At 43.4% G+C, this 18,367-nt stretch overlaps 1 protein-coding gene across 3 annotated transcripts in view; it reads left to right on the forward strand.

The window, feature by feature from the left end:
• brsk2a (BR serine/threonine kinase 2a) overlaps positions 1-18,367 on the forward strand; it is a 196,639-nt gene that overhangs the window by 165,606 nt on the left and 12,666 nt on the right. For 2 of the 3 annotated variants that reach the window (XM_052060055.1, XM_052060056.1), the window contains exons 9-14: positions 1,622-1,653; positions 3,781-3,945; positions 5,767-5,864; positions 6,876-7,026; positions 12,169-12,234; positions 17,711-17,771. In XM_052060055.1, coding sequence (XP_051916015.1) covers positions 1,622-1,653; positions 3,781-3,945; positions 5,767-5,864; positions 6,876-7,026; positions 12,169-12,234; positions 17,711-17,771 — 573 coding nt within the window. The remainder of the gene's footprint in view (positions 1-1,621; positions 1,654-3,780; positions 3,946-5,766; positions 5,865-6,875; positions 7,027-12,168; positions 12,235-17,710; positions 17,772-18,367) is intronic. The other variant, XM_052060057.1, reaches the window with a different exon arrangement.

Genomic DNA, 18,367 nt, shown 5'->3' on the forward strand with positions numbered 1-18,367 from the left:
TGTGTGAATGTGTGTGTGTGTGTGTGTGTGTGTGTGTGTGCGCGTCTCATTTTTTTTTTATTTGACTGCGTTTCAATTTGTATTTGTGTGTGAAATGGAAATGAAGTTCTCCACACTGATCGGCTTTCGCCTATGAGGGATGGACAGGGCCCATGTGGGTAGGCCTGAAACACAGACGGAAACAGTGATGGACCTTCTCTCGGTCTGACGGAATGACGCCCACCCCTACTTACAAATCTGCGAGATAGCACGGTTCCACTGTGCTTGCAAACGGCGAATATTTTTTTTCTTTGTAACCTCTGCAATTGCATAATGGCGAGGTGCTCCAATGCAAAGCCCACATCGTGTACCTTGGCTGAAGAGACATGGTCTAGAAAATGTATGGATGCATTATTTTCTGGGAATTACAGATTTACATCGCTTACAGCGTGAAATTGTTTTCTTTGAATAAATAATGTAATGATTGAAGAAGGGTTCGGGTAATAGCAGGCATGCATCGGTTCTGAACAAAAGCCTAAAACACATTGCGCCAAATAAACATTTAAGTATGCACACTTTGTAGGGCCAATAGTAGCACAGAAACATTCCTCCATTAGAAGTATCTGCAAATTGACACTGTCACATCCACTGACTGAAGGATGAGATATTGCACTTGAAACCTTTCAGCCCGTGTGTGATATTGCTTCTTAGCCCGAAAGGCCTTCAATAAAAGTGGTGGAGAGTAGGTCACATTCTTGCTTGTATCCGACTGTCACTGTGTCTGTCAATACGTTGAGCGATGTGGCGACCTCTGTGGAAGGAGCCTTGAGACACCTTTCTCTCAGCTCTGCCAGTGGACCAACATTACATGGAGGCAAAGCAGAGGTCGCGCCTCTGGTGTAGTAGAATCAGCAAGACGATGATGGAGGCGCACGGCCGAGAGAATGCCTGTAAATGAATGGCAATAATTACAGCTGCTACGTGTGGCTCCCAAGGTTCTTCAGCAGCAGCAGCAAATGGAAGTCCCATCTGATACATTGATCCTGTGGCCAGCTGAAGCACAGCGCAGTCATTTGAGCAGACATCTGCTTTTGTCGCCCTTTCACTGGTATTTTCTCTCTGGGTCTGGACGTCAGCCTGAAAAAAAAAAAAGCCTGTTGATGGTGTCAGCATGGAACCACATTAAAATTGTGATGAGAAAGCATGCGTGTGAACCGCAGATTCCCTTTAGACCTGCAGGGCTTGTCCGGGTCAGCAGTGTGTATGGAGGAGATAATATTCTGTTTATAGCTCAGAGTTATCATCCTTTTCTCTCTCTCTTCAACATGCCAATGCGTCCTCTCCCTCGATCCCCTCTTATTTCCCATCCTTCCATTGGCACTATTAATATTTGAGAGCCTCATTTTATCCTTGCACATTCTATCGTCCTTTATGTGGCTCAATCACATTTCTGTTTGTACACAGAGCTCATTGAGGCCACGTATTCACATCCATTTGATTTTCTTTCATTGTTTAGCCGGCAGTCACCCACTTGATTTAGTTTGGATGTGAAGAAAACAAATGCAATTGAAAGGTTACTTGAAACGAAAGTCATGGTGCATTGCATTCTCACTTGCTGTCTGTTTCCTTTTTTGTTTTCCAGCTAGAACAGATCCAGAAGCACACATGGTACATGTAAGTATACCCTCATTTGGACTCCTTTTTCTACTGCTGAAGTAGTTCTGCTGAGAGTAGCCACTCTGTGAGACATACTGTGAGACATGTGCGGCAGGCTACATTGGAGCAGGCCATGACACACCTCTTGGGGCTGTGAGAGCAAATTGGTGGTGCTTGTAAAAGGAGACGGAGCAAATGCAGGCACTGGGGAGGGGAAGCAGCTCTTAGCTGGAGGAGGGGACAGGTTTTCACTCACCTTAAGTTTCACAACACCTGCTTTGAAACGCCTTTTTTGAAACAAATTTCATCTACGGCAGGGGTACCAAGTTCGGTCTTCAAGAGCCCCCTACGCAACCTGTCTCCCTCATCCAACATATCTGTGTCAAATAATCAGTTCATCATTTGAATCAGATGTGTTGCAAGAAGGAGACATCTACTTTGTAAAACAGGCTGGATCGGGGCTCTCGATGACCGGACTTGGACAAAATACTATCAATCAGGGGATAGTATTTTGTTTGATAACAGGAGAACTGCCAGAGTTTTTGATCTAATTGCCTTGCCATTCTTGGCCAAGCAAAGATGAATTACGGTCATCCGGATGAGTAGTATGTGAAACGGGCTGAATAGATGGCTTGTGAGTTATTGTCCCTGTCAGAAAAAAAGTTCATGCAATCGCACAGTGGCTCTTAAGCAAAATAACAGAAATTGAGGATAAGCACCAAATGCAAATCAGCAGTAGTGAGCACATCAGTCTTTGCACAACCGAGGACAGCCCGTGTCTGACTTGAGCCTTACCAGCTACACGTGGTGCTGAATGAACGCTCATTTACCCTACAGTGGATATTGATGGTACTGTATTTCCCCGTTTAAATTTGCTCACTACTACCTGCAGACACTATAAGTCCCGTTTTTAACAAAGGGCAGCTACATGATTTAAAGATGCGCTACATTTAAATGTTGACATTTTTCATTTGTAAATCCGACTTCAACGGACAGTTAGGACGGCAGAAAAAATCGTTGGCACCGCCCTACCCACTCTTGAGGACTTTCACAGTGCAAGAATCAAGACAAGGGCACGGAAAATCCTCCTGGATCCCCCGCACCCTGCCCACCACCTTTTTCAGCTACTCCCCTCAGGCAGACGCTACAGATCCATGCGCACCAAATCCAGTAGACACTTAAACAGCTTCTTCCCTCTAGCCATTAACTCCTTAAACAGTCACTGACATAGTCACTCTTCTTGCACCACAAAATGGTACTACAAAACTACTGGTTACTCTAAAATGGTTCAATGATTTTGTTGTTTACGATGATACTAGTGCAGCGTGTTATACCGGATACAAATTCCTTGTGTGTTCTACATACTTGGCCAATAAAGATGATTCTGATTCTGATTCATGAACTCATCCAATTATCCAATCAGAAATCAGCCATCAATTCATAAAATGTAATTAATTAATTCCAGCTGGCTATTGACTGACGGCCTAAGTTGGCCACTCCCCCGCTAACGTTCCGTTACGAAGGAGCAGGGGCATTTGCGTGGCATAAGTGGGTGTCGTGATACGCATGGTGATGTGTGAAAGGGTGGGTGTTTACTTTATAGAGATCAGTGACACTGACCACTTAATTACCTCCAGGTCGGATTGTAAATGAGAAACTGTTCTGAATTGCCTTACCCGATTAAACAAAGCAAATCATTTATTATTTTATGTCTATTATCATTATTTCAAGAGGGGAACAAACTACTAACATATGGGAGGCATTCCAAAATGAGGTTCACAAAGAATTCATGAGCAGAGATGATTTTTTTATGAAATCAACCCATGAAGCTTGCAAACTCAAAGCTCAGCTTTCCATAATGTTCATTCGGGTGAAAATATTCACAAGTTGATGCAACATGTCGAAAATGCAAAATTCTAATGGGGTCAAAAGAAGGCCAAGGTGGCGTAAAGGCATGTGAATGCTAAAGTTTGCTGAACCCATTGTGTGGTGCAATCTAACGAGGGTCTGTGTCTAGTATCGTTCTCACTATGTAAAGGTTACTATGCAACAGTAACTATGCAACAGGTAAACTCAGTTTTGTCAGTGTCAAAGAGGTATGTCCAACATTTGAACGTTCCAACACATGTCATTGTGCCTTCTCAGAGGGGGTAAGAACGAGCCCGAGCCTGAGCAGCCTGTGCTACGGAAGGTGACCATACGCAGTCTCCCATCTGCAGACGACATCGACCCCGACGTCCTGGACAGTATGCACTCTCTGGGCTGCTTCAGAGACAAGAACAAACTGCTAAAAGACCTCCTCTCGGATGAGTGAGTGCACTTTCACACCCTAACTCAGGGTTAGAGGAGAATGGCAGAAAGAAATTGACAGACAAAAGGAAAAGGGGATGATGGGGGAAAAAAGAAGACCAACACCAAAAGCTATAGGTAGTTATTCACTATTCATGTCAGAATCCAAGGATCACTTTGCTCTTACCACACAGTGCTTACATCCCTTCGCACTTGATTCACCCCCCCCCACCCCCCAATCATGGAATACAGACTGCATTATAAAAGAGCTCAAGGTTTACACTAGTCATGTTCTGCTTGAAATGGTCGTAAAAATGGACATATACTGTGCAACATAAATGAGTTTGAGATGCTTTTATTCATTTCCCAATGAGCACAAACAATTTGGGGCACTTAGAATGTTGATGATGATTAGGATCACCAGTGCTTGAATTATTCTTAATTGAGCTATCATGTCTTTGCATAAAAAATCGCTTTTCAAGACTTTACATTTTATTTGTAATCATGCATCACATGTGAATAGACTTAATTTACCGTATTTTTTAAGTGCAATTGTAGGAAAATGTTTCAAACTGAAGATAGAGCCGACAATATTGACATGCCAATGCGTTGTTCATTCAATACTCTAAATCCATATCATGTATATTCAAGCATTAATAACATTTTTTGTAAACGGAAGCACTTTATCCAGAGCAAATAAAGTATCACAGTTGCAATATAGACCAAAAGAGTGACATTTAATCATATCAAACCCATTTCCCCCAGAAGACCTCAAAGTCTATTTATTCTCGTCAGGCCTACGCATTTGCATTGCTATTAATACAAAGCGATCGTTGCGTTAATGTGGCTTGAAGTCTTTGGTGCACGCTGTCATACTCGTATCCAAAACATCATTAGCTTTGGGATACCTCCTCGATATGATGAGGGACACCTCCCTCGCTCTCACCTGCATTATACACATACACCACACAACAGGGTGCCGAGAAAACTTCTGTGTCCTTTGCAGAAATTGAAAGTGTGGTGGTTTTTTTTCTCAAAATGATAGCGTTTAAAGTCCTGACCATTCCAAAAATATACACCACGGACACAATTAACACGGAAGGAACATTGCTATCAACCTTTTTCCAAACACCTCCGTCCAATCTCCCAGGTGAATGCAATAATAGTGCAGGACAGGAGGGATGGGGGGTTATGTGCTGTCTGCGTTCCTTGTCCCTGCTTCATTTGGACAAATAAAGGATATCTTATTTGAGCTGAAAGTGCAGGTCCTCTTCTCTTTGCCTCCTGCTGCTCTGCAGCTGCTTTTATTATGGAAGGCCAAACTCTTGCTGCCCTACTTTGCGAAAACAAATGGCCCACAGGCAAAAAAGATACCTGATATTGCAATTCACTGAAAAAGACACTTTCCATCCGAACACACTTTCACATGCCTGCATTCCAACTCTGTTCTGTAATGACACAGATTTGTTCTTGGTTTTGCTGTTCGGTGCTTTCTACCGTCTTTGTTCCCGATTTGTTGCTTTACTGTTGTATATGTTAGTTGCTCCATATACAGCACTTTGCAGCGATGGCTGTCTGAAAGTGCTCTATATATGCAGTTGAGTTGAGTAATTTGTGTGTGTGTGTGTGTGTGTGTGTGTATACCGGTATATATATATATACATATATATATATATATAATATATATATACACATGAGTATCTAAATAATTCAAGTAAAATATAAATTGTGCCACATGAGACACAATTGGAATTGGAATTGTGCCCCATGCGCTTTAAATGCAGTGTAAATCCAGCCCAAGAGTAAATCTATAACAGCCCTTCTTTATTTACCTTTCTGCAGTGACAACCAAGAAAAGATGATCTACTTCCTGCTATTGGACCGTAAAGAGAGGTACCCCAGTCAAGAGGACCAGAACCTTCCCCCTCGCAATGAGATTGGTATGACTTGAACACAAAAGGCAAAAAGTGTGACAAATAGAAAATACACTGAAGAAGAATTGGTGATGGTGACTGTTAGTTACTTTCCACCCTGTCATCAGCAAATCATTGCTTCGGCTACACTCTAAATTTTGAATTCTCCTGGTTTAGAGTCTGACCCACTTGTCATCTTCCCTCTGAAGAAATAGGATTGGCATTCCACAGTGGTGGATTGCCTCAAGAGTAGATGTTTTGTTTTGTTTTGTTTTTTTTATTTCTTATAACCAGACACTCACTCTAGATACATATTGTTGCAGGAGAAAAACTTGTAACTAGGGCAGCATTTTTACCTTTCGAAATCTTACTGGCATAGAGCTCATCTTGAAAAAGAAATAACTACATCATGTTTCCTGCTTCCATCCATGCCACTGTGATTTTCGGGGGCTATGGTCCGGCTGACCATTGAAACATTTCTTAGGCCATTTACATAGTCTTTTGACTGATAGTGTATAATGTGGCTGTTGGTCCACTAACTGTACATATGCATACAATGTCAAGAGCTGTCCATTCATGAGGTAACCATGTCTGTTCATTCACATATGCACATCTCTGTTCGCTCAGTCACAGACACACAATTTAATCAGCTGTCTATTACACACAACGTGCTCTCTTAGCAGGTGCACCACATACAGTACACATAAGATAAACGGATGTTTGTCCTTTCACATATGTACATTTTATATATACCGTATATATTTGTGTTTGAGTTTGAGAGGAAGAGGCTGGGTCCGAGCTAATTCCAGAAATGGAAGCTTCGAGTTCTTAAATTGTGACATTTTGATTAATACAGACTCTCATTATTGAATGTGATATAGCCAATATTCCGGTCATTAGTTTAAGGTCTGGGAGGAAAGCTAAACTTATCATTGGTGAGCATAAGCACTAAATATCATTGCAACATTGCGCTTAATTGTTCATGGTGTTACTTGAGGGATGATCCTGACTACTAGGTCCCTGCTGTTTGTCACGCAGATCCTCCTAAGAAACGGGTCGATTCGCCCATGTTGAACCGACACGGCAAACGACGACCAGAGAGGAAGTCCATGGAGGTCCTCAGTGTCACAGACGGCGGTTCACCAGTGCCGGCCAGGAGGGCCATTGACATGACACAGCATGGTCAACGGTATGCATTACCTATTTTTGTGACAGGTCGTCATAGGATTGTTCGATCTGAAACAAGATTGCTGAGGTAATTTAGGTCAAAGTGGATAGGGTGGGTGGTGGGCGGCCCGGTAGTCCAATGGTTAGCACGTCGGCTTCACAGTGCAGAGGTACCGGGTTCGATTCCAGCTCCGGCCTCCCTGTGTGAAGTTTGCATGTTCTCCCCGGGCCTGCGTGGGCTTTCTCCGGGTGCTCCGGTTTCCTCCCACATTCCAAAAACATGCGTGGCAGGCTGATTGAACACTCTAAATTGTCCCTAGGTGTGAGTGTTGGCGTGTATGGTTGTTCGTCTGTGTGTGCCCTGTGATTGGCTGGCAACCGATTCAGGGTGTCCCCCGCCTACTGCCCGGAGACAGCTGGGATAGGCTCCAGCAACCCCCGCGACCCTAGTGAGGATTAAGCGGTTCGGAAGATGAATGAATGAATGAATGAATGAATGAATGAATGAATGAATGAATGAATGAATGAATGAATGAATGAATGAATGAATGAATGAATGAATAGTGTGGATCGTGTCAAATCAAATCCAGCTGGCTTAACACTGCAGGTCCAAGTACCCAATTCCGATTTTATCCCAAATTGAATGTCTAGTTACGTGTAGATTTCAAATGACACATCCCATTTTCGATATGGCTGTGTTGAGACACTAGGCAGTGAGAACACTGAAGTTGTCAGGTTGGTCCAAATTGACACTCAAGAATAACCTAAAGGAGGAGACAGGAGACTCGATTCTGGTACCAGGAGGGAACGAGGAGAAGCGTTCGGTTTCAGTTCTCCACACGTAACCCTAAAGATCTCCCCCTTAACCTCCTCATTTATTGGGAAAAGCTACTACATAGGTGTGTCCAACCTAAAGGGTGGGGGCTGTTGAACACACACTGAACTTGTTTGACTATGTGTGTGTATGTGAGTGCAATTTACGTACATGTGTGCAAATAGACATAAACATCCCGTTGCAGCTGGTGTTGATGTCTCCATTCACGGTTCAGCCTTGCTCGCTGTTTAGTCTTAACAGTTATCTCTTCCCAGCCACGTCCTCGAAAAGGTGGTTGCGACCCTAACTTCTCACACAGTACAGCAAGCAAAAGTGAGCACATAATGAAGAACATATAATGATTATAGATGTGAGTAAATAATAAAGGATAAATCTTTATTGAAAGCATAAGCGTTCTTCATTGCAGGCAAAGCCAACTAATGATTGCAAGCATAAGCGTTCTTCTTTGCAAGCAAAATCAAACTATACTGACAGGCAGAAGCATTCTTCATTGCGAGCATAAAATGACGACACGAGAATCAACCGAATAATACGTGAATGTATGATTACTAAACAATAATAAATCCAACAGAAGTCCAATCTATCCATTCATTTTCTCAAGCGCTTGTTGTGGGACAAAATAGCAAACCTTCACCTCGTGCCCCTGTTAAATCTTCGGAGAGCAATTGCAACTCCACACACAAAGCCAAAACTGTGCCCATTAATCAGCGGGGGGAAAGGGGTGAACTGTCTCCAGGTGATATGACTTTGACAAAGTCCTCAGCTTCAATGTTGAAGGAATATCTACAGCAAAATCAGAAATCATAGCCAGTCTAGACGCTGACATCATCTGTCTCCCAGAGACTCCAAGGACCTCGTAATCCTTAAAATACCTGGCATGAAACCTGTCATCCAGCACCACAGTCCCATACATGGAGGTGCATTTTCCATATGCAGCGAGTCAGTGATCAAGAGTCAAGACAAGCAGTGATCTCCTCCTTAGAGGTTTTGAAATACTCCAGGTGGAGCATTATCTTACCATCAAAGTGTACAAGCCACCTACAACTGCATTTACCTAGCCACAGATGCGCCACAGTGACTATATTGGCAGCTGTAAAAGCCATAGCACCTGAGCGTGCAATGAGACCAATGACATTTGGACTTTTTCAAAAGATCTCAGACTTCTCCATGATGGCAAAGGAGCCCACATCATTTCAGAGTCCACACTGGAGGCGGGGCTGCAAACCGACCTGGCTTTCTTCTCATCTGGACACTCCCATAACATTTATAACTCCCTGGGAATATAGATTCCAGAAACCCACCGCTGACCAATATTATCAGACCAGAAGAACTGCAACCAAGACTGAGCCAAATGGCCGACTTGAACAACCATCAAGCCAACAGAAAATTAAGAATAAAGTGCAACGAGTGTACCACCCATTTCCAGTCGACTTGGGAGTCACGCTCAATAGAACACTCTCATTGCAAAAGCATGTCTGCAGACTGAAAGCAAAACTTCCGTCACGGACAAACCTCCACCATCAGTTGGGGTGCTGACCCAAAACCACAGAGCAGAATACTTCACCCCTGTGTGGCCACATCATCCCATTCCGACAAAAATCGATGCACAGTTAAACAAAGCGTATCAGATAATAACGGGTGCTGTCAAACCACATTACTTGCCAGCAATACATATATTGTATAACAGAAACCTCACCCCCCCACACCCAGCATCCAATGAGAAACAATCACTAAAATTGAAGGATACAAACATCTAAACGATCCCAAACATTTTGTTCGGAAGAGACTAAGAAGTGAGCTCAAAACGTTTGTCTCGTAAAAGTTTTATAACCGTAAAAGAAATCAACCCAAGCCAAGTGACTTTGCACAGGATGGAACACTGGCGGGAGTATGACTGCGAGCAACACAACAAAACACTTCCTTACCTAAATAAAATACCGCCCCTCGGGTCAAACTTGAACAAGGAAAGGGTTGGGAAAACCAAGGGCAAATGGGGACTCGACACCAGCCCTGATCATCCACGTGGATAAACACAAACAATGAACCACATCGTTCAAGAATGCCAACGGGGATCCTCAGTGCTCTGATCAAGACCTTAAGGAAGCAAACGCTATTTCCTCACAATGGTTTGGTGCCCTAAGATATGATGACAATAATTGCTTCTCGTCATGAGGACCCCAGGCGAGCTGGAGCCTTTATGCAGCTGACTTCGAGGCTTGGTGATGGCCAATCACAGGGCAAATCCAATCATTCACATTCACATTTATTGACCATTCAGCATCTTTTCAGAATGTGAAACAATACTACAATACATAAATGTATCAAATATTCAAGGTTGCATGGCCTGGCTTGACTTCCTCCATCCATTTTCCGATCCATTTTATCCTCACAAGAGTCGCGGGGGTGTTGGAGCCTATACCAAGACTTTTTTCCAAGATGGCGCCTGAGTAGGCAGCCTTCGGCAAGTGCTCTTCAAGAGCCTTGCTTTTTTGTTCTTTTTTGCTGTTTTTGTCTTTTGTTTTGTCACATTTTGTTTGTTGTTTCATTGTGTGGACCTGATATGGACTGTTTTCAGCGCTTTTTGGCCACGACATTCGTCAAAGGAGCAGTATCTGTGCTTGGTGGTTGCGCCTTCTCGGCAGCACGCCTGTACCAGCACAGATTTTGATTGGGAGGAATGTCGGCGCCATTGACTGTCGGTGCTGGACAGACCTGCGGCGCTTGTGTTTTTTGCGCCAGTAATGGGCAGCATTTTTCACAAGCCCGATTTGTTCAGTGGCTATGTCAGCGCTGTTGGACAGTTGGCGTTGGTGCGGCTGGATGGATGGCCGCTGAAGTTGAGGATGAGGAGAGAGGAGCGTTGGCGAAGAGCGCAGATGCATATTTGGAACCATGAGTCGCCGCTTGGAATTGAAATGGATTTCATTGGGACAGGAGAAGTTAACCAATCTCTTTTTTCGTCAATGGATGCTACAGCTTCTTGTTGACTTTGAAACTTAGCTTGTAGCCGACGTGTGCACATTTTGAGCATGACGTCTCTGATCCACTGGTTAAAGGACACTTTGATTCTCTCCTCTTTCATCTCAAACCGCTTCAAACAACAAAGCGTGTGACGGAAAAGTGGTTAGGACTGCACGACTGTCTGTGTTTTATGTTATGTGTTGTGTTTATTATTTTACCTTATGTTAACTGTTTTGTAAAGCGCTTTGTTACAGCTGCCGCTGTTGTGAAAGCGCTATATAAATCAGCATGTATTGTATTGTATTGTATACCAGCTGTCTTCGGGCAGTACGCGGGATTCACCTGCCAATCGCAGGGCACACAGAGACGAACAATCATCCGCGCTCGCAATCACACCTAGTGACAATTTAGTGTTCAATCAGCCTGCCATGCATGTTTTTGGAATGTGGGAGGAAACCGGAGTACCCGGAGAAAACATATGCAGGCACAGTGAGAACATGCAAACTTGACACTGGAAGGCCGGAGCTGGAATTGAACCCACAACCTCTGCACTGTGAGGTTGACGCGCGAACCACTGGACCACTGGGCCGCTATGACTTCCTCCATTGATTTAAATAAAGTAAACCTAAAGTTGACCCCTTCAATACAACACTGCTTATTTATTGACACACCAGTAAAGTACCATAGTTAGAGCATAATTAATTGTCTAAGCTTTGACTGTAGCTCAGATTTAAAGCAAGTGTTTCTTTTAAGAGGTTTGTGTCATTTGGATCACTGCAGCGCATGTGTATTTCAGTGGCATCAAACTTACATTGACCAGGTATATCCAATCGACGCGTTCACGCGGCAGGCACATTGGCTGATATCTGATACAAATCGGATTTTTATCCAGACGACTGATTCCGACAAGAACGTGTCCGATTTCATGCGTTTCTTTCCATTTACGCTGCCATGACTGGTATCCGAGTTGTGCCACTTGAGAGCAAACAATTGCATTTGTCTCCCTTGAACTATGCAGTGTGAATCGAGCTGTAAGAATTTGAAACGCTATCTGAGACCACAGGGGTCCTCGTTGTTTTATTTTTATTTTTTTGTTTGAGGAAGCACTCTGTTCGTTTTTTTGTGAATGATATTGGGACATGTTTCTTGTCAGCACTCTGCTGGTTGCGAGTGCCAAATGCTCACCGCCACGCCACAGGGATGACACTCTTTTTATGTTGCCTGTGGCATAAATCTGAAGTGAAAGTCTTTTGATGCGAGTGTGTGTTGGTGTCAGGCTAGAGGTCTCCGGGCAGGTGCGAGAGCAGGTTAGCACACGTCGCCCGTTAATGTGACCGTCTGCTCGTTCTGTCTCCTGTCTCACCGTAGTAGGTCAGTATACAGTAAAAGCTTGGATATTCCAGATGCCAGGATAAAATGCAGCAAAGAAGAAAGGTATTGACTTTTCACTGTTTCCCTTCTTTTTCGCTTCCCAAACCCAAGGACTTCTCCATGGGTGGAGAAAGATGCAGTAGAGTGTCTTTTTTTTGTATATTTTTAATTGAAAGAATCTCAATTAAAAAACTAAAGTAGGAGTTTACCATTTGGGCCACAAAACCTTAATTTCCCCTCTGAAGATGTGCAATGCAGAGCTTAAATATCCACCTCCAACCCTGCCCGCCTTTTCCGATATCAGCTTAATTATCCTCTCTTGAATGCATTGATAATAAGTTCCTCCCGTGCTGTGCCCCACTTTCTCTCAAGACGCAGGAGGTTTCTTCGACTTCGGAAAGCGGAGGCTGAACCCCACAAGGCATAGGCGGCTGATTTAAAATCTATTTGCACATCTTATTTCAGCCACTGATATATCATCACAGCACTCGTTTCTGCTCGTTGCCAGTGACATTTGACAGCAGGGAAGATCGACTGTGAGTTAGCGCGATCGGCCTAATGACAGAGTGCCGCTTTTCAGGGGAACGGACATGAATGCAGAGCCAGCGAGTCACATGTTATTGCCTCACTATAGAGATTTGTGAACTCATCCCAATGTCAGATATATTAATAACTCTTCACTCGAGTAGTTTGGCAACAAGTGCACATCAAGAATTCATCTCATGCCGCTTTAAACTTCCATCCGCAAGACACTTTGGAAGGATTAGAGCCATTTCCGCAGCTCCCACCTTTTAAAATGCCCATCTTTGAATTCTATGTTAAGATTCATCTGCTTGTCTCATTCCGGCTGTTCCACTCCATCATCCCCTCAGGCCATCCAAGCCTTTACCATTTTTTGCTACTTTTGGTACTTCCTTCCTACGCCATTTTACTTTGGTACATATGCACAACATTGTATTATTTAGCCGAAAAAATTGACCATGTATAGTAAGGCGTTTTTAGCCAAAAAAATGACCATGTATAGGAAGGCGTTTTTAGCCGAAGCCCCACCCCCACCACCACCACCACATATAGTAAGGCGTTTTTAGCCGAAAAAAAACGACCACATATAGGAAGGCCTTATCGGCCGAAAAAAAACATCCATGTATAGTAAGGCATTTTTAGCCGAAAAAAATGACCATGTATAGAAAGGCGTTTTTTGCCAGAAAAAAAGACCATTTATAGTAAGGCGTTTTGGGCCGCAAAAAACACCATGTATTGTAAGGCATAGGCGCCTTTAGATGAAAAAACGACCATGTATAGTAAGGCATTTTTAGATGAAAAAAACGACCACGTATAGTAAGTCTTTTTGAGCCGAAAAAAACGACGATGTATAGTAAGGCGAATTTTGCAGAAAAAAACTACCATGTATAGCAAGGCGTTTTTAGATACAAAAACGACCATGTATAGTCAGCCGATTTTCGCCCGAAAAAAATGACATAGTATAGTAAGGTGTTTTTTGCCCCCCAAAAAACGACCATGTATAGTAAGGCGTTTTTAGTCCGAAAAAAACTATATAGTAAGGCGTTTTTAGCCTGAAAAAAAATGACATAGTATATCGTAAGGTATTTTTCGCCTGAAAAAAAGACATAGTAAAGTAAGGCATTTTTCGCCTGAAAAAAATGACATAGTATAGTAAGGCGTTTTTAGCCCGAAAAAAACCACATAGTATAGTAAGGCGTTTTTAGCCCCCCAAAAAAACGGAGTGCCTCCGGAGTGCATGTCAAATAGGCCCCACTCCATCATCCCCTCAGGCCAGCCAAGCCTTTACCATTTTTGCTAGTTTTGGTACTTCCTTCCTTCGCCATTTTACTTTGTTACATATATACGTTAGAAGAAAACAGGTTAGAATCGTGTTGCTAATGCACAAAACTGTATAGCATGTCAAATTTTAAGTTAGCGGTCAAGTCACATACGGGTACATACGGGCCTAAGTATTGCAAGGCCAACACACCGACAGGAAGGCAAAAAGAAGATTATGTGGAGCTTCACCCGTTTTCCGAAGACTTTTGACACGGTTTTTGAAGTGTGTCTGTGTTCTCTCACACCAAATACATTAAAGCATGCCTTTGTGGGTGTTGTTTCTTGCACTGGGACGCAGCCATGCTGGAGCACAAAAAGCCTTTTCCAAGCTGTTCCCACAAAGCTGAAATCATGCATTTGTCCATAGACGCCTTGGTGAAATGAAGAATTAAAATTTGGGCTGAGCTGAGAAGTTTAGTTCAATCCCAAATGTTCAGGGGTTAGTCGGAGAATGATCCATGCCGTTTATATTAGCTATACAGTTCACAATTCACCAAACGAAGCACTGCTGCATCTTTCCTCCATCTGCTTTAAATTATACTTTTTTTCTTTGTATTTAGCACCGTATAAATGTCAACTGTGGGCTCCTCCCTGCATTTTTATATCCCCTGACTATCGCACTCACTTACTTACTCTCTTTGCCTCCCTTGTGTGCCGCTCATCCTCCGTCCCAGTTGCGCTCTCCGGTTAGCGTGCCGTCGATACACTAATGTACAAATGTCGCTAGATTATCTCTGTCTGCAGTGCTGATTTGGTTTCTGGTTTTATACGCTGCAGCTTCCCCCGCCCCCAAATCAAGTGTGTCTCTCTGTATATTTCTCTCTCCCCGGTCTCTTGTTTTGTGGTTCTCCGGCACATAGCAGTGGCAAAAATGATGTGTTGTTAAACTGGGATCTGTGAAGCTAAATGTAGAACTTTTCCCAACCTTTTTTTCTGGCTGAACTCAACCTTATTTGACCATACAGAAAGTACAGCGGATTGATAAAATGTGCAGGCAGCAATCAAGGCATCCAGTTTTGACGTGCTCTGACAGGATGCATTCACGTCAGTGTGAATCATCGGGGAGAGGTTTATAACTGAAATGACATTCTTAAAATTACCCCTTTACCTCAATGCTCCTTCGTCATAATGTTCCTCCCTTATCTCATATTAACAGTTGCAGTCCACCAAGGCCATATTTTCGGACTCATAATTTCATGCTGGAAGCACAATAGTCAACTAACACAATGGCAACCATGTTGTAAACATGTTGAGCAAGATGCGGGGAATCCCATATCTTTCATCTAAAATCTTAATGGTGTGCTCACTGAAATGAAGGCAGGTTGATGACATGGAAATGAAACATGCAAAAGTGTGACAGTGCGAGTCATAACATATTCGATTATTTTCTTGCCCCCCCCCCACCCCCCTTTTTGCCTCACTGACCAACTCCCATCACCCGATGCTGTTTAAATGAGTTAGGTTAGTGGAGCAATTTTAATAAGTCCGAAGGCCGATGCTAATTATCGGAAGTGCTTAAGACACTCAAAGAAAGTATGTTGGTTGACTACAGATCTCCTCAGCAGAAGCAGCAGCGGTCTATTGCATCTTCAAACTTGAGGAGCCGAGCTGCCGATATTAATTTAGTCCATCTTCAGGGAGTTTCTCGAGCCACTGGAAAGGAAACAGTATAATAATGTTCTGATTGATATGCCGATCGACTTCACAGAGATTAGAACTTGCGAAATTGCGTCAAAGGAAAAGGAGCGAGAAGTGTGATTGTGTTTGAGCTTTGACAAGGTTACTCCTGGCACCACCCACTATGTTTTGTATCACTTCCCCATCCCTCATTTCCATCTTATTTCTATCGCACACCATCTCTCGTCAGAACTCCTTTGCTTTGGATGGATCTCTGACAAAGCCTCTGGTCATACACACCAGGACGTAGCGCTTTTGTTGTAAACTATCCAAAATAGAAGGAGCAGTGCGTTGGTGCATTTGATTGAAGGGTGAACTTAAATCGGTGTTTACCCTTTGAATAGAGTTGTACTCCCTTCAAAAGGTACAACCACACCATTCTTTCTTCTGCAGGACATCCTTTGTATTGTTTGGCCACATAAAAAGCCACTGCTGGACAGTCATGTTCTTAATAACCGTTGCAAAGATTTAGGCAAACAGTCTGCAATCACTATAAGCCTGCTTCCTACTTATTCCGTCCTTTTCATCACAATCTGCTTCCATGTTACCCATTCAATTTCTCATATTAAGAAAATGAGAGGTTTTGAGTTGGATCCAAAAAAAAAAGTCATAAAGGTCTTAAATTTAGTGTTACTGAATGAAACCAATGTTGGTTGCAACGTGTGCATCTGACGGGCATTAAGATTTGAATGATGATTTGAATTTTGTTTTGTGTGCAGCGGCTGACACATTTATTCATTGTCATCTTGCAGCAAGAGAGCCTTCCCGATGGTGCATTACTGTTCAGCATTACCATCTGTATTATTAACTCTATAGATGTGCCGGTCCAACACTAACAGATGTGCAGCGTGTCCGACAATATGCTCATAATGGGCCGAGGAGTCAGAGTGCTTCTGTGTTGTCATGAGGTGCAAGTGGGCATGCGGGCATGTCTCCGTGAACTGAAGAGGCCTTCAATTGAGTTGTCTGGTCAGCTGCTCTCTCTTACAAGTAAGTCTGAGCCGGTTTGTTCTCAGCCTCGCCCACTCATGTGTGCGCATTACAGTCTGCACTCACCACGGAGAGAGAGATAAGAATAACTTGTGAGTGGGAGTGCTATCTCTTCAGTTATGAATTAAAAGCTTCTCGAGTTCAAATTTTTGGGGGGGGGCGGTGTCCACCTATTACACTTGTTCTTCTTTTTGTTGTTGTTAAGCCTTCCCATCTAAGTAAGCAATTGTGTTTGCATTTCGACAATGATAGCGATCCAGAGCATAGCATACAGTACGCCAGTGTTCTTAGATCTTAGGGGAAAACTCCCATTTTACCATTTCCTTTTGTCTTTGCAAGGCAGGCAAGGTGGTTGCAAATTCATTAGTGCCCAAGTGGGAAAGGAGGAGGTTGTGGTTTTAAAATGAATGACAAAAACAAGCAGCGTTGTGGCATCAAGCAGCTGGCGTTGACAGGCACTTTATGTGTATTGTGTCGGCTGTACGTGTGGTGTGCGTGATGGAGACAGATTGTCCCGTGATTGTTCAATTTGGGGCTCGCCTCGCCTCACAATGGTGTTGACGGCATCTGTATGGAAATGTAAAATGAATGGCACGCCACCAAATGCCCCACTTCATTTTCCCGCCCTCAAGATATCCGCTACTGATCCGGTGCACACAGACTGAAAAAGTCACCATGTTTTATTTATTAGCAAAGTGTAGACTGGGCAACAGCCACAACAAAAAAGCTAATTTGAATGCTAATGCTCGGAAAAGTGCAAAGAGATTTCCAGGTGAGTGTTCAGTCAATTCAACTCATTTGACATTAGCGTGAGTCGCTGCCAAATAATGTGTGCTGACAAATGAGGGCTTGCACTGTGTGCTGTAGCATTTCCACTCCTCCTCGCAGTCTGCTTGGCGTGATGGCGCCATATGCTCATGTGCTACCCAGCGCAACGTTTGACCTCCAAGCTTGTGACCCGTTCCATTGTGGAACAGCCTCGCATGTTCAGCCCGCAATTGACTTCTTGCCTTGCGTGCTTGGTCCACAGGTCGCGGTCTATTAGCGGAGCCTCCTCAGGCCTCACCACCAGCCCGCTTAGCAGCCCACGGGTAAGTCGAGACCTTTTGTACCCTTACAAATACACACACGTATGGGATTGACACCTCTCGACCCAGTTCTCGGGTTTCCATGTTCCCCCATGGGATGACCATCTAACTACTGTTGATCTCTTCGTATCGCTCTCTAAGTCAGTGTTTCCCAACCAGGGTTATGTATGCCCCTGGGGTTCTACGAGCACATTGCAGGCGGTACGTGGAAACATGTAATAATTTATTTTCCGGATCAATAACCTGTGGCACAGCCGCACCAAAATCACAAAAGCCACATGTCAACTCAAATGTTTCACGACAAGTATGTCAACACTTGAGTTGACATGATGAAAAGAAAGATGACCAATGAAAAGAAAGTGAAATTGCTATAGTGCCTCCGAATATGATTCTAGCTCAGTGTTTTGTTCTGGTGTTTTCATTTTAGACATCTGTTTATAGAGTTCGTATTCAAAGGAGCTCCACGTTTTTGTTTTCTATTAATAAATAACCTAGAATCCGCCCTCGCTGTTCGTTAACCATTTAGCAACCGAATCCCGAATCCATTCGAATGGGTTACTATTTATAGTTTTGACGGAAAACACGGAACGCCTGCGAGA

This window comes from Hippocampus zosterae, chromosome 3 (assembly GCF_025434085.1).
Source record: "Hippocampus zosterae strain Florida chromosome 3, ASM2543408v3, whole genome shotgun sequence".
Taxonomy (NCBI): Eukaryota; Metazoa; Chordata; class Actinopteri; order Syngnathiformes; family Syngnathidae; genus Hippocampus; species Hippocampus zosterae.